Source organism: Channa argus, chromosome 13 (assembly GCF_033026475.1).
Source record: "Channa argus isolate prfri chromosome 13, Channa argus male v1.0, whole genome shotgun sequence".
NCBI lineage: Eukaryota > Metazoa > Chordata > Actinopteri > Anabantiformes > Channidae > Channa > Channa argus.
The window spans coordinates 13,803,106-13,818,314 of record NC_090209.1 but is presented as its reverse complement, the minus strand read 5'-3'; the positions used below and the strand labels follow the sequence as shown (position 1 = coordinate 13,818,314).

The 15,209-nt window shown below is 39.0% G+C and overlaps 1 protein-coding gene across 3 annotated transcripts; it reads right to left on the bottom strand.

Moving 5' to 3' along the window:
• On the bottom strand, positions 1–5,928 carry slc26a10 (solute carrier family 26 member 10). 3 transcript variants are annotated; one of them, XM_067527623.1, is made up of 18 exons: positions 5,316–5,911; positions 4,756–4,866; positions 4,469–4,626; positions 4,159–4,323; positions 3,929–4,081; positions 3,751–3,833; positions 3,521–3,668; positions 3,308–3,421; positions 2,796–2,873; positions 2,620–2,715; positions 1,906–2,012; positions 1,564–1,633; positions 1,258–1,440; positions 1,086–1,140; positions 857–945; positions 709–763; positions 450–556; positions 1–350 (listed from the first exon to the last, which is right to left on the bottom strand). In XM_067527623.1, the coding sequence occupies exons 1-18, from the start codon at positions 5,578–5,580 to the stop codon at positions 312–314; spliced, it is 2,076 nt and encodes a 691-aa protein (XP_067383724.1). In that variant the 5' UTR covers positions 5,581–5,911; the 3' UTR covers positions 1–311. The 3 variants fall into 3 exon arrangements, 2 of the variants coding, with proteins under 2 accessions (XP_067383724.1, XP_067383725.1); XM_067527624.1 differs by lacking the exons at positions 2,796–2,873; positions 3,308–3,421; XR_010916401.1 differs by lacking the exons at positions 1–350; positions 450–556 and having other exon boundaries at positions 713–763; positions 1,258–1,375; positions 5,316–5,928.
• Positions 5,929–15,209: the final 9,281 nt, after the last annotated feature.

Here is a 15,209-nt window from a genome sequence, read left to right as displayed (position 1 = left end):
TGCAGTTTTATCTTTAAAAAAAACTGAATGACTAGTTGCTAAAATCAGTTTAAGGTTTGCCAAGCATGACTCGAAAAACTGCGAGAAAACAGGTAATACTGTAAAGCAATGATCATTGTAATTCAAAATTATCTGCTACAATAAGCTACTGTGTCTTAGAAACACTGCTACACAATTTGGATCAAATGCTCGAGTGAAACTCAGCACTTAGTCCCAGCTTTTTAATTAAGGTAATAAATGTAGAACATCTAATGCCCTCGTCCATTTTAGCCCATGACATGTGGTTGATTGGAGCATGACTCGTCTCTGCCTCATACCCAAACAGTTGTGGTGTTCTCTGCAGGTTTTTCCTAAGGCAGACAATGGCAGTGTCATTATCTGTTTACAACCAAATTAAAAATCAAAGTCTCAGAAATGTAATTTGGGAACAGCTCTGTTCTGTAGCGTACCTTCTGCTGTTGAATATACATTATAGCATCATGAATAGTGACAAAAATATGTTGAGGATTCATGTAGTTCATAAGGCCACTTGATGTGAAGATCTTTAAAATGCTTTCTAGGGGAATAAAAATCATTGATCACACTGATTACTAAGTTATGACACATGTAATATGTATGAATGCATTAAGCACTGTATGTATGTCTTAAACTTCTAACAAATACAAATTGCATAAGAGGTATACACTGATTTCGATAAATAGGTCTTACCATTGCAGTTTGACAAATATACATGAACTCCAATTTTCTGGCATTCAGTGCACATCTGTAAAAGCCCAAAGCAATCAATCATATTGACATAAAGGAGAAACAAATGGAGAAGTGAAGTTTACATTATGTCATGCTTCAGCAAACTGACCTGTGTGAAGAGTCTTGCTCCAGCAACATCAACAAATATCACACGGCTGCAATCAATTAACACTGCCTGGACTTCATTCTTAGGTGTTTCTGCAGAACAGAGAATTGTAGCTTTCCATCATATTATCCACAGTCAAATGCTAATTTAATCTTTAAAAATTTAAGATGAAGGCCTTTTGGATAGTGCATATTTATTAATCACAAATTCCAGCAAAAAGGTAATCATCTACCGGATTTGAAGAACTCATTTTCTGAAGAAAATGAAAAGTTTGCAATGCCTCCTTCCTAAAAAAAGAAACAATGGGGGAGGGGAATAATTAAGACAGTGTGAAGAAATTGGATTCTATAGATTCTACCCTGTTCACTTTTGTCTCTGCTCATTTGGCCATTGCAGCATCGTACCACAGTGTTGACGGTGACCTCTCTCTCCCGTTTCTCCAGGGCTTTCCTGGCCTTCTCCCAGCTGCGGATCTTCTCTGGCGTTAGGCCCAACAACCTGCTCATCTCCTCCCTGAAGAAGCTACGGTTTCCATAATAAATAGGTCCATTATAAGTCAGGATCTTCACTCCAGGTATCTCATAGCACTGAAAAGGAAACGCCATCTAAACATCATCTCAGCTTAATTCTAGGATATTCCTGTTGTTTTTTTTCCCACACATTGCAAGAAATAATACTCGGAAATAATAAGAATAGGAGTATACTCTCACCTTGCTGTGATTCTCCAGAGGTCTGTATATTTCTGTGTTGTTGGCCCGGCCAAGTACTGAGCATCCAGCCCTGTTAAATAATGGGTTAATTTTAAATTAAAGTGACACGTTGTGATACATGGCGTGAACAGATATGAAGTGAAGAAATACGCTTGTTGACTTTGCCCAGAGCATGACTAACATACTTTCCGCTGTAATTTATAGCCAAAACATGGCCTATTTATTTATTTATTTTGCTCCAACTGAACTAAACACAATGTTTTTTTCTTGTAATATATGAATTGGCAGGAGCACCAGGTGCATTACACCATAATATTTGTGCAGAGGAAATTAAAATTGTACCTTTGTGTGCGACAGATGACAGTCATCATAGAGAAAACCACCCCGATGGCGAGGCCAAGGTCCACATTAAGTACAACTACAGACAGCCAGGTTACCACCCAAACCATCTACACAAAGAAGGGGCAACAATAACATATTGTCATGTCAGGATATAACAAATAACAATGGAAGCCTGTCAGTGAAAAACATAATTAATTCCAGCCAAGCATTTTAGCATGAAAGGGGAAAGGGGAAGTAGGAAGACGATTTATCAGAAGTACTACCTGCACTCGTGATCCCATGACCTTATTAATACATATTCTCACTGGCTGGAGGCGTGTTTAGTGCAAATAAACTTGCAGTTATTATTTAAACTATGTGCTTTGTCAAACTGTCATCGGGTAGTAAACGTTAGCTGATACAAATTGCATGAAAAAAATACTGTGTAGGCCCACAAAACGGAAATTGTTGCTAAAACCACATACTTTTACTCAAGATATAGTGAAGAAAGTTCTCTTTTTAAGACTGTAGCCAGACCACAGGCTGATAAAATATTGTAAAAGTTGCTGAAAAACTCAATTAACAGTGCTTCGTGTATAAGTTGTTGACCTAGTGGTGACTACGGAGCTAATTAACCAAGATCCTTCCGGTCTCTTGTGATTTATTCTTATGCGTGGGGATCACATTGCAGGAATACTCTTGTGTCTTAATGTTATTGCTAATAAAAGACCTTACAAAGTCAATCTTGCTGATTTTCCATAGATCAGGTAGGTCCTGGAACTGCAGGAACATCTGCCTGAGGCTGGTGACGTTAATGCATGCCAGGACAGCCTGGAGACACAGGTAAAGTAGGATGTTAGCGCTCTAATATTTCCCTTCTTCTTTTCCATGCCTGTAGAAATAGAGCACACCTTGGGTAGGAAGTAGAATAGGGGTCCAATCAGGAGCAGGACAATCAAAACAACCAGGCTAGTGAACAAGCCAGAGAGCTGCAGGGACACACACAATAAAAATCATTTTGTCTCAAGTCTCAACCTGACTCGATGACTCAATACGCCTTGAGAGTATGCAATTTCAATATACAAGTGAATCCTAAAAACCTGAGAACCTATGTGTGCAACTTGCTATTTACATTTAGGGCAAATTAATATGGAGTGAATACATAGTGAAAATTGAGTGTGAAGTCGGCATTTCATATTCCTCTGTTGATCATAATTGAATATGCAGACCTGTGATGCTCCTCTGTTTGAAGCATGAGTTAATGCAATAAATGAAACTGCCTTTTCCTATTATAAAAAGCTTTTCAATCAAATTAGAAATAGCAGGTTCCGGTATACAATAGAGCGTTTTGTTTCAGATTGTGCCTACTACTGGATTGTAAATGTGACACAAGATGTACCAAGGCTCAAGTAAAGTACACCACCTGTGTGTATCCTCCAGCACTCTCCAGTATATTAGTGGTGGCAAGAGTGGCTGAACTGGGAAAACAGGTGAAAAAAGAAGACACCATGTTGGAGATCCCATGTGCCAACAGCTCCTGAATTCAAAGACAAGGGTCAACATGCAAGTTGAAAGATTGGTGAGAAGACAACATTTCAGCAAGCACCTGCCAGGACTATAAAATACTATAGTATACCTGGTTAGGATGTATTGAATATCCATGTTTGTCGGCATAAATCATTGCAAGCGAGACTGACACAGCATAACCAACAAATGTTATGGCTACTGTGTCTCCAACAATGTCAGGGAAAGTGTGCAAGGCAGGCATCCTTGGACTTGGGAATCTGAGTATGAGAAGTTTATAAGTCAAACTAATGAAAAAGACGGAGTCCTGCAGTGTTATAAGTTATAAATCTAGATGTTTACCCAGCTGGGATGTGCCCAACTATCTCAATGTTGTACTTGGAGTCCAGAGAGGAAGCATAGGCCACACCTGTGGCAACAATAACCTGGAGAAGGAAGCATAAAACCATAATTTGTGGCCTGTTATTGACATTGTTAATATTAAAGATGCACTTGGTCATTATGAATTAAGCTGACTAACTGTGAGGATCTCCACTGGAATAGGTGTGCGCAGGCGTTGCCGGTACCGCATGTTGACCTCCTTGACTGGGACCAGGACAGCCAAACACACCAAGGAGATCAGAAGCTCAGCCAAGTTAGTGTGAGGCAGATTCTCCATCACTGTCGCTAAAGTCTGAACACACAAGTGATTGAGCTTTGAGGAAACAGCATAAAGTGCCCAGATAATACTCACCAAGAAGCACTGCTTACCTTGAAGAGCGAGAAAGCTCCAGTGCGGCGAGGGAGCCGTAGCCCCAGCATGCTTTGCAGCTGTGAGATAGCTACATGGAAAGCAGCAGCACTGGTGAAAGCTTTAACAATTGGATCTGACAGATAGGTGGAGAGGAAGCCCAGCTGAAGACTGAACATACAGAGCTGCAGCAAAAGACATTAACAGAATATTATGAGCATCAGGCATTCAAGACAAACAGTCTTTACAAACAGAAAAATCTGCTATCACTGCTACATTATAATTTAAATTTTTGACATTTGGAATTAGTGACTTAGACATCTGACTTACCATTATAATTCCTGACAGGAGAGCTACAGCTGAGGCCACTCCAATTCTCTGGGCCTCAAATTCAGCTCCTTCGGGGGTGCTTGAGTTCAGTTCCAGCGGAGTGGGAACCAGCTGCTCCACCACAGAGCCAGTCATCAGACTCACCACAGCAAAGGTACCTAAGAAAAGTCCTATCAACTCAGTAACAGTGGAAGTGCATGCATGAGATAACGTGGCTACTCATAGTAACTGTCCAGAATAAAATCTAAAATATACAGTAGACGTTATGTGGACACTTTATGTCTTACCTGTGGACACATGGCGACCTGTGCCAAAGATCATGTAAATGACCACGGGGAAGAAGGAGGTGTAAAGGCCAAATATGGGTGCCACAGAAGTGAGTAAAGCAAAAGCCATACCTGTTTATGGAAGGACATTTAAGAAGAAGATTTATCAGCTCACTATGTTTTTCTTAGTCTGTATTTTAAAGTGTTTTAAACATGTTCACGCTGTAGAATTCAAAGTTTACCTATGACAAACAAATTATATTTAACACAAGTTATTAATATCACTGTGAAATTTTACCCTGAAGTCATTAAATTGCTCCTTGCCACCTATCGCAACCTATAATTGTTGCTCATATTATTTATATAATCGATCTTCATAATTACAGTTGTCTAAATAATTAATAATTATATTGTAGTTGGGGTTTTTAGTTTAGTTTAGTTTTTGCTGTTGTAAAATTCTGGCTCAGTTTATTATATAAAAAATGAAACTATTGAATACTGACATATGGTATTATGTTAACTTTCATTTCCCCTCATTAATTAAAGCGCATTTCCACCCTGACACCCAATATTTTACTCACCCTGTGGGATATGAAGGATACCAACTGTCAGTCCTGCTATAGTGTCTCCTAGAATCCATTTCTTTAGCCTGTATCCCAGCAGCCAGTTGAAAATGGGGACTCTGTCTCTCAACATGTGAAGACAGGCGAGCCTTGAACACCTGCACCTCCTTGCGAGTTTTTCACGAAGTCGCAAATTTCCATTTGTGCTGACCCCGGAGCCGTAGGCCTGTTTGAAGCGGTCTTCCGTGTAAATATTTCTGTATACGGCCACAGAGGCGCTCATATTGTCCCTTTAGGATGAGTGATGGTAGTTCACTGTGCAGAGCCTGTTTTAGAGCCACACGAATTGTCAATATATATAACAGACTCTGCCCTGACCTCAAGAGCCATTGCATTTTCCTGTCAGACTCGTCCTAGCCAATGACATGCCTCATAGCTCAACCTTTTTTGTTAACAATGTTGGACAACTTTTTTTATATCTTTGTCCTGCCTCAGACAACATAAAGGTGTGCTGGTCCAGTTATTCCTACAAATTCCTCTGGGTCCTACTGCTAAAAGGATTCTTTTTTTTTTTTTAGTAGAAAGTAGAAACCTAGTCTCAGAGTCTTTCCCTCACCCACAACCCCCTCCGTCCAAAGAAAATCAAACACACACACACACACACTTTGTCTGCTCCACACAGTCCAATCGTTCTTCATGTCCTGCCTCCAGAGAGCTATGCGGGAGGTACATGCTCAGAGGAGGCACAGTTAAGTCATACAAAGCATAGCACTGTGAAACGTCTAAAAAGATCAAAGTCATATTGTTGTTTTAGCTGAGGCGTAACCTCAAACCATGTCATGTTAGCAAGGAGTTCATTTCCGAGAGGGATGGATGTCTGTAATGAGTTTAAACTGTGTAGCCATCTGGAAAAGACACTGGTACCCATGAGACCCCTGTGAAACTCAATCAGACATGTGCAACCAGGTTCATAGATCAAACCATGCCTAGAGATTTTTTGGGATTAGTGAGAGTGGGCTCTTTGTCAGACAGGAGTCAATACAGGGGAGCTTTGGATAAATACATGATATTACAGGGCATGTGGATTTACTGGCCAAAACATATTTTGTGCAGAAGGCAGCTTGGAAATCTAACCATCAGATATGATCAAAATACAGGGCATGAACGAGTGTGTGGTAGAAGAAAGTCCAGTCTCAACAGTGGTTCTGTCTGCCAGTGGCAATTATAAAACAGGAAAAGGAAATGGAGAATTTATCTTTGGTGTAAGCCTAGACTTGGGTGCTGTGAAGGAACCTCTGCCATCTTGTGAATGACGTCTCAAATCCTAGGGCACACAGTTTTCCATTGTTCCAGAGCAAAACAAGCAAGTATCTGCGCATGAATGGGACAAGATCTTGTGTGCAAGGGCAGTATGTTCAAAGCTGGAAATTTAATGTGTTTTGTATCACACATAAATTTGATTTGTAACCCTAATCTGAAAATCAAGGTTGTTATAAAATTATTAAAAGTTGTAGTGTCAATTATGCTGGCAAAACATTACTTGGTCTCCAGACTGGAAGCTATTGAATGTGCGCCACTGTCACCTGGACAGCTGTTATGGAAGAAGGTGTCACTGTGTGTGATGAGTCCACATACAGTGTCAGTGCTAGAGACAGGTAAAATTATTTCAGTCACTTTTTGGTGATTATTATTTATTCAAAATTTATCAAAGGAAAACACCGGTATTGATTAAGATTTTGCCCAGGATGTTGCTATTCCATGCAAGAAAAAACAATACTAAAGATGTCACACCGGGCATTACAGAGGTACAGTGCTGGATGGACACTCTCCAAAGTGTGATGTGTCCCTGCCTCACTAATGTTGTACACAAAATGAAATAAACAGACATCCATGTGGAGAATTGTTTTTCTTTCCATGTCATATTCCTAGAATGTCTATGTCTCTGGTGGTAGGGAAATGCAGTGATATAAGGAACTTCCTTTAAATGGCAGGAATGTAGGCTATTGTGTTGATCAGCTCCAGAGGATTTATGTGCATGACGATGGCGTGGTGTGTCTGCGGGCTGTTTAAATAAGATATTAATCAGTGGTAAAAGAAACAATATGTTGAATGGAAAAGGATATGGAGTGTTGACCCCAAACTAGACAAAATCTTTCTCCTCCATCATAACACAGACAGCTCTTTATACACTGAAACAATGATGAAATGTGAATACCTGGCTCAGATGCAGTTGAACCATTTATATAGTTTAATGTGCATAAAATGTTTGCCGCAGCAACAAGAATCAATGCAAGCCTCTGGAAAGCCGCAGGGTAAGAAACTTTTATCAAGGCCCCTGGGCCAAATACAGGGGTCCAGCATTGGGATGTTTGGGTGTGGTGGTGCACTGTATAGTGCTTTAAAGGGAGGTGTATGGGGGTTTAGGATGTCATTACGAACTGTGCTGAAACGAGTGACCATCAAGAGCCCTTTTTGCCCTTTGCCCAAACATTGCCTGGTTTGCTTCTCTTGATGATACACCTCTGTGTCTGAACACCTTGTGATATGTTTTTCACAGACAAAGGGCATATTTTAAATCTAAGAAGGGGTCATAAAAAAAAATAATTTTATGTTACTCTGTAGTGTATACTGTTTTCATTTGCAGTGTTGTTGATGGTTTTTAAGAGCAGCATTACCTGACAGACCAATTATACTGACTCCCAAAACACATTTAAGGAATGTTGTGAGGCTAGTTAAAACACTGTTAGATGACAGCTCCAGTTAGATTGTACTTCATGATCATTAATCAGTTTATAAAAATATCTCATCCATCCTGTCTCCATGCTGAGTATGTGTCCTAATCTCACAGGGTCTTTCTATTATTCTCATTCAGGGAGAGGCTCCAGTCATTTGGTGGCCTATAGTTCCTTCTATTGTTCTTTATCTGCTTTATGGGATGCTTGTCCCGACCCCCCGTGGCATGTTACTTTGGAAATGACCTTGTCTATGGGCTGACTGCTCTCAACCAAACCTCTCCTTGTGTCCCTGTCGCCTTACCTCTCCCAGCCCTTTCCGTTCCCTGCTCCTCTATCCATTAAAACCTTTAATTTTGCTGTTGAGGTATTCACATTGTTCAACTTCATGAATAATGCCTCTCTGTAGAATTGTATCTATTACTCCATAAATGAGTTGTAAATTGTCACTTATGCCCTACAAGAAATGTGTACGGGTCTAACAACCCAGTAGTTTGGTAAACAGAGCTGTAATATACATTTAAAAGTGCACATTTATAGCATGATGAGCTCTATTATTTAGGCAATACATAAAACTAATGTATCAAAAAAAGTCTTATTTAAAACTTATTTTTTGACTGAGCTTGTATTCATCCATGCCTTTATATCCCATTCCCAGTTAAAACTGCTTCTTAATTTTGCATGTGCTCAGCAGGATTGAGAGTGAGTTTCAAATTTCGTACTTATTCTTAATAAATGTTTTCTTTCTTTATTTATTTTCTTTCTTCTTCTTTACCTCCACCACACCGATAGTAGTCATGTTCATTCATCAAAACACTGTGTCATGCATCTCCTGAGACGGTAAGACAGCACCCGCACTCATCTGCAGGCTCCCCAATGAACTAAAACCTAGATATGGTCTACAAAGCATCTTATGTGGTAAATTTTATGCTGTCATTGTGGTAACAACAAAAAGAATGACACAGGTTTATTTTACTGATCCCAGCTAGATAGATGACATTGCACAGTAATTGCTTCGTCTCCTGTCAGTGAAGGAAGTGCGCTTTGAAGAGTGTGCTCTTCTCTGCTTTTCCTTGTTGGAGACCAAATATACCAAAAAGGATAATAAAAGGTCAATCTCCAGCCTAAGCAACTTGTCTGTCATCTCACGAGAACAAAAGGTTGGACCTGGTTTCCTACCTGACCTTCCTTTCTCTGCTGATAGTCACTGTTGGTCATCTCTCTAAAAAAATAGTGTCACACATTAAAAAACTCATTTGTGATTTCTGACAGTAAAAGTTGCCCTTGCTGACTCATTATATTCACTGATGGTGATATTAAAAAATATATATATTTTAGATATTTATCATTCATAGATAGTGGTTCAAAGCATCTAAATGATTGTTTGTGAATTTGTGCTGTTTTCAAATTCTGTGCCACACCAAGCCATTTGTGAAGAACTAGCAGCAATGAAGATCAGCTGCTGTGTTGGCTCAGGTCGCCTTTTGTCCAGGCACTACATAACACAGCCGATGGGCATGTAACATGAAAGATCTGTTCTGCAGTATAGGGAAGAGAAACCATAGGACTGTGTATGTACAAACTGTAAAAAAGCAATGTTAACTCAACATTTTTCCACCACTCTTAATTACTACAGACAGTTTGCAACAACTTCTAATCGAAGAAGAAGTGTGTGATGAGAAGTTACAAAGTGGCATCGAGTTAATACCATGATCTCATCTTGTGCACAGGATGAATTTGACAAAAAAGCGCCGATTGGAGCGTGGCTAGTGTTGATGGTGCAGGCCGCACAACAAAAGTTGGCTGACAGGTGCTCTCTGAAGGCCTGGCGCGAGCTGGACGACTGGCGACCATCAGCTTGATGTGTCCCGCCTGAACCTGTGACATCCTCAGCCTAATTGATGTACCTGAGTGATCACCCGGCAAACCTGCTAAAACTGCCTAAAGGACATCCTGAATACCATTTTATAGTAAAACCAAAAGCTTGAAAACTGTTACATGCCTCTATCATTTTTGTGGTGTAACCTTACTCTCATATAACATTTATCACTTTCAAATTACCAGTAAAATTTCTAAATCATGCAGCAGAGTTGTTTTGACCCACAGAGGTCCTGGGTTGACAGGAGAGTCTGAATATAGGATGTGTAACTTCCTAACCCATACCAAAGCATTGTGCAGTTCAAGTACACAACGGCGACACAGCCTTGAACCACATTGTAAGAGCCACTGCTGCATTGTCTGGCTCACCTTAACATTTCTGTCAACACTCAATTCACTATCAGCTGTGGAACTTGCAGCGACAACGAACTTGCACAGAAACAACGTTTTCCTGTGTTGTCATTTGAGGCCCTCAGGCAACACCCATAGTGTATATTTTTCACAACCGAAGAGAATCATTAGTCAGAGTTTTCACACAAGTAGTGGGAAACAAAAATATAAAACAGAACAAAACATCATTTAAAAATGGGAATTAATACACAGGTTCTTTTTTGCATCGTGCTAAAAATGGGTTTCTGCATTTTACTTGAAAACTCGAACATAGGGCCACGGTGATGAGAGTTGCATTTTGCATTGACCCATTATAGTAACTCTGGTAGTTTGTCTACGTGAGACTCAGATGAAGTGGGCCCTTGAGAATCACCAGTGCATTTAGCTTCACCTTACACAGAGTTCAAGGCATGTGTATCCACTGGCCAAAAGATGTCTATTAGTTATCTTTTTTGGTTTGTAGCCCTGCAGGTAGTTTTGGTTTCATTTCTTAAGCTTTATTAATAATTTCTCTCATTTTCAACATAGCTTCTACATGGCCCACCAACTAATAAACCAATGCTAAAGCCCAAATATAAAAGAAAAAATTGAAATTGAAATTAATTTTACTAAATCGTGTAAAACTGTGAGTAACGAGAGAAAGGACAAAGAGTAAATATCTTACTGGCTTATACCGATTGGCAAAGGCTAAAAGAGATAAACAGATTCAACAGATCCAGAGCATGATTACATGATAGTGATTACGTCAGTGTCAACATCCGGCTGCTTTAATCCTGCTTTTTGATGCACCAATAAGTAAATCTATGCAGAGCCATTAAAACCCTGGAATAGTACTGTAACAGGTTGGTGCTACTCTTTTCTGCCGTCCATGAGGAGGGCCACTGGTATTTATTACACTTGTGTAAAAGTGAATTACGCTAAGCCGTGGGAGAAAAATCTCACTAGGGTACTAAGTCCTGCTTAACGTGGCTTAAACATTTAGCTATCCAGCTATGGATGATCAAATCTGCTGGTACGTTACAGTGGTGATTTCATCCAGCACAACTGATGTTCACCAAATAGAAATGAGAAGCTTGTCTGAAATTAACATGTAGTTCAAAATGCACGTATCTGACTTTAATTTTTGTAAAATTACACTCTCTGTTTTGCAAGAACATTAAAAAATGACAGGTAATGTTACAGTAAGAAGGTGGTAGGAGATGCAGAGCAGTGTATCATTAAGTTCCAGTTTCTTATGTAACCCCTATCATCCTCAATGTGGTTCAATATTTTCCCAAACTGAGTTTTTCCTGACATCAACCTGGAAAGCTCTGTAGAGTGGTTAACAGGGCTGCTGCATCCCCAGACACCCTCAAGACACTGGTGGACACTACCAGACCACCCTTCTGTCATGCTGTCACTCATGCCACACAAGAATAAGGTTTATTCTACTCTGTGTTAAAAGGTGAGTGTGCATACATGCATACATTTTAAACCGATATGATGAGCCAAAGACAGCACAAAAATCGTGTCACACAGATCTTGGGTGTTCAGAAAAAAACTGTGAGGTGAGTGATGAGTATATTATGTAACTTAAATGGTAGCTGAGAAATGGTCCAAATACATATTGTAATACAATGTGACACATAAAACAAGGAAGAACAAAAATGGTGCAGGTGATACCACTATTGATCAACCTGCATGACGGTGAAAACGTGCATTAAGGATTCTCCCCTGAAAGCTCAGATGGGCTCCACTTACTTACAGCCCATTTGTACCCTCTAAGCTAATAAAACTGGCTTGAATGTTTTATGATGCCAACAACTAAAGGCCTTTATTTCTTATTTTTCACTTGCCTCTCCTCTCCTCATTTCTCCCTTTCTTCTCCCTCTTGTCAACACTTCATTTCCATTTTTCTCCTCTCATCTATACTTGTGTTACCTCTCCATCACCTTTCCTCTGCTCCCATACTTATTCAACATCAAAGGGCACCCGTGGCTCCGGCTGGGTGGCCACAAGCTTCTCATTTCCTCTCATGCTCTCCAGCCATTCAGCAGTGGCGTGTTCTGTCAGGGCTGAGCGGACCCCAGGGAGTCCACCAGAAGCCTCCACTAGGCGCTCACCGCCACTTCCTGCTCATTTAAGAGAGCCTTCAGAATGGAGCACTATTGTCCTGGCTGTTATCTGATGGCCCCACTCAACAAGCAGACAAAGCCAAGAGACTGGGCTGCCCCCCTCTTCAATGGCTGTGTTAAGACTCCTAAGTGTTTTTATTTTTTTGTTAACCATGTTTCACAAACACTGATAGATGTATAAGCACTACAGATTTTCCTGGCATTTTAAGGGAAGGTTTAGCCAATTACACAACTTCGAGCTGGTTTAAAATAATGTCGGGAAGCTGAATTTATGCATGTTATGGTATAATTATAAACAATATAACGTTACTTATGAACCAACTCGTGGAAGCAGTAATACAGGTTTACCACAGTGAGAGTGGAAGAAATAAGTGTTTGGTGTTTCAAATACAGACAACACACATAAGCAAACAAAAAGCTCTTTATTGTTTTGGGGTTTTTTTCACTTTCAGTTGTACAGTCAAGTCAAATTTTTTATACAAACTAAGACAAACAAATTGCATTTTTAAAAGTTTATCTTTAATTGGGTCTAGTACAATTCCACCATCCACCTCAATAATAAACACAGTAGAATGATCACCCTTGTGACACTTTCAACTCAAAACCCGACATAATCTAAGCCTGGAAAATTAGATTCATGGCAGAACTGCTCTATTGGACAGTAGTGGATTGTACAGGTGTACTTAATAAGTAGCCAGTGAGTGTATGCTCTTGTTAGAAAATAAAGATAGGAGGGCTTCGAAAATATTTCATATGTATAGGATAGAAACATGTCAAGCTTGTTTTTTTTTTTTTGGATGCAAATTTAGACTCTGCTTTTCGTAACTATGTTTTGCTTTTTGTTGATGTTGATGATATCAGTTTGTTTATGACTTCATTCATTTATGAGGCTAAGGACGCATTCAGTAACAACCACACAAAGCCACAGTGTGCATGAATATCTGGTAACTTTTTGCTGTCACATTTGCTTTGACAGATTTGTATAAATAATATAAAAGTGGGGACACAGAACACATTGCTAAGGTAAACCAGTGGATGAGATAAGGATCTTTAAAAATACATTTCACCTTATTTTGCCAATTCCTTCTATATAAGCTTTAAATCTATACAGTGGCAATAATATCAGTGCAGCTTTAGGAGAAATAAAACTTAAATTGCATTAATAGAAAAAAAATCTAATAGTGAGACTCATATGTGAACACTGATAAAACTGCGCTTCCTGTTTTCTTATTTTCTCAAACACAAGAGACAAAAGATCCACATTAGAATTACTGTAGTCTTAACGTCTGTGTGCCCCTTTATTTGGAAAAGTAAAAACTTATCTCAGAGTTAAAGAAGCCTTTTTAAAAAAAAAAAAAAGTAACCAAACATATACCTCATATTTATTTATATCTCTCTTAATTTTAGGGACATCAATGGTTTCTTTGTCCTTATGATGAAGTCAACTTGTGTTGTAAATATTAAATGGTTTAATAAAATGGCTTAAATTGTCACATTCCATTTGTTAGTGTTTTGAAAAGAGTAAGTGATAAAGTCGGAAATCTGCAGACTTTCCAAGAAATTTGATTTATATCATGCTGTGTTATTTGTCAACTTAAGAGACACGATTGCATTGTCTCGTCAAAGACACTTTGACCTGTTGTTTTAGCACTTGGTGCTGTTTCATCAAAATGTCAGACAGAATTATTCAAACTAAATAGCACAATCAACTTTTCAACAGTGCATAGGACAGAAACAGAGTAAGAAATGCTGACATTCAGTAATAGCTTGGAACAGATACAATATGAGAGCAGTGTCCTCTTGTGGAGAGACACAGTAAAAGTAAAGCAGTAAAGTTTTCCCCCTCTTTATGCACAAGCAGCTTTGTCTCATTTAATGTTTTTTCCCCTGTTTCAAACACTCACACATACACATGTAAGGGGGTTTCCTATAGAGACACTATTGTTTGTGCTGTATCAAAGGGACATTTGTTAAAGGAGCTTTGGTGTGCTGTGATATCACCCACATCAGTGAGGTCTAATCATGCAGGTGCCTGCAACTAGGGGGGATGGGGGACTGAACTCACTACCTGCTCCGATTTCATTGGCTTTCGACCTGACAGGAGAGTATCAAAACTAGACAAGAGTCAAGTTTAAGAAAATTAATTTCCCCAAATATATATGTGAAATTTTAAATATTTGTCTTCTGCGTAGTGATCCACGTGTGATTCTGCTCTGCCTTCTAACAGAAAGTCCACAGTGTATTTAATGCGTTTGGTTGACTTTCTCAATAGCCCACTCTAGTGGGGGGGTAATGAACTCTATGGTGCATCACCATGGGTAGTAAAGTATAAAGAATAGTTGCAATTTAGAGGGAATAATAATATAGAGAGAAGTATTGAGTCTCAAATATGTTGATGTAAGTCATTAATTAAATTTAATAATTACATACATGCACAGTGACATACAGCTCTTTTGTATGTGTACGTCCAATGACACATACAGAGTAAATAATATAACTAGAATGACAATAGTGCAAGATACATACGTACAGTAATTAGTGTGTTTCAGAATGAATCACAGTAAGTGACTGCTCTATATAAATCTGCAACATTTGAATTCATTCTGTTTGTCTTTTGTTGTGTATATTAGTATATTTTAATTTATAAACCTAATCGCAATGTCTTATTTTCATTCATTCACTGCTAACAATTCTTCAGATGAATACTACTGGCATGACATTTAAAAGAAAGAATTGAAATGTTTATTATTTGCTTTAGTGTACGGTCAGAGAAACACTTGAATAAAATACCTGTTTTA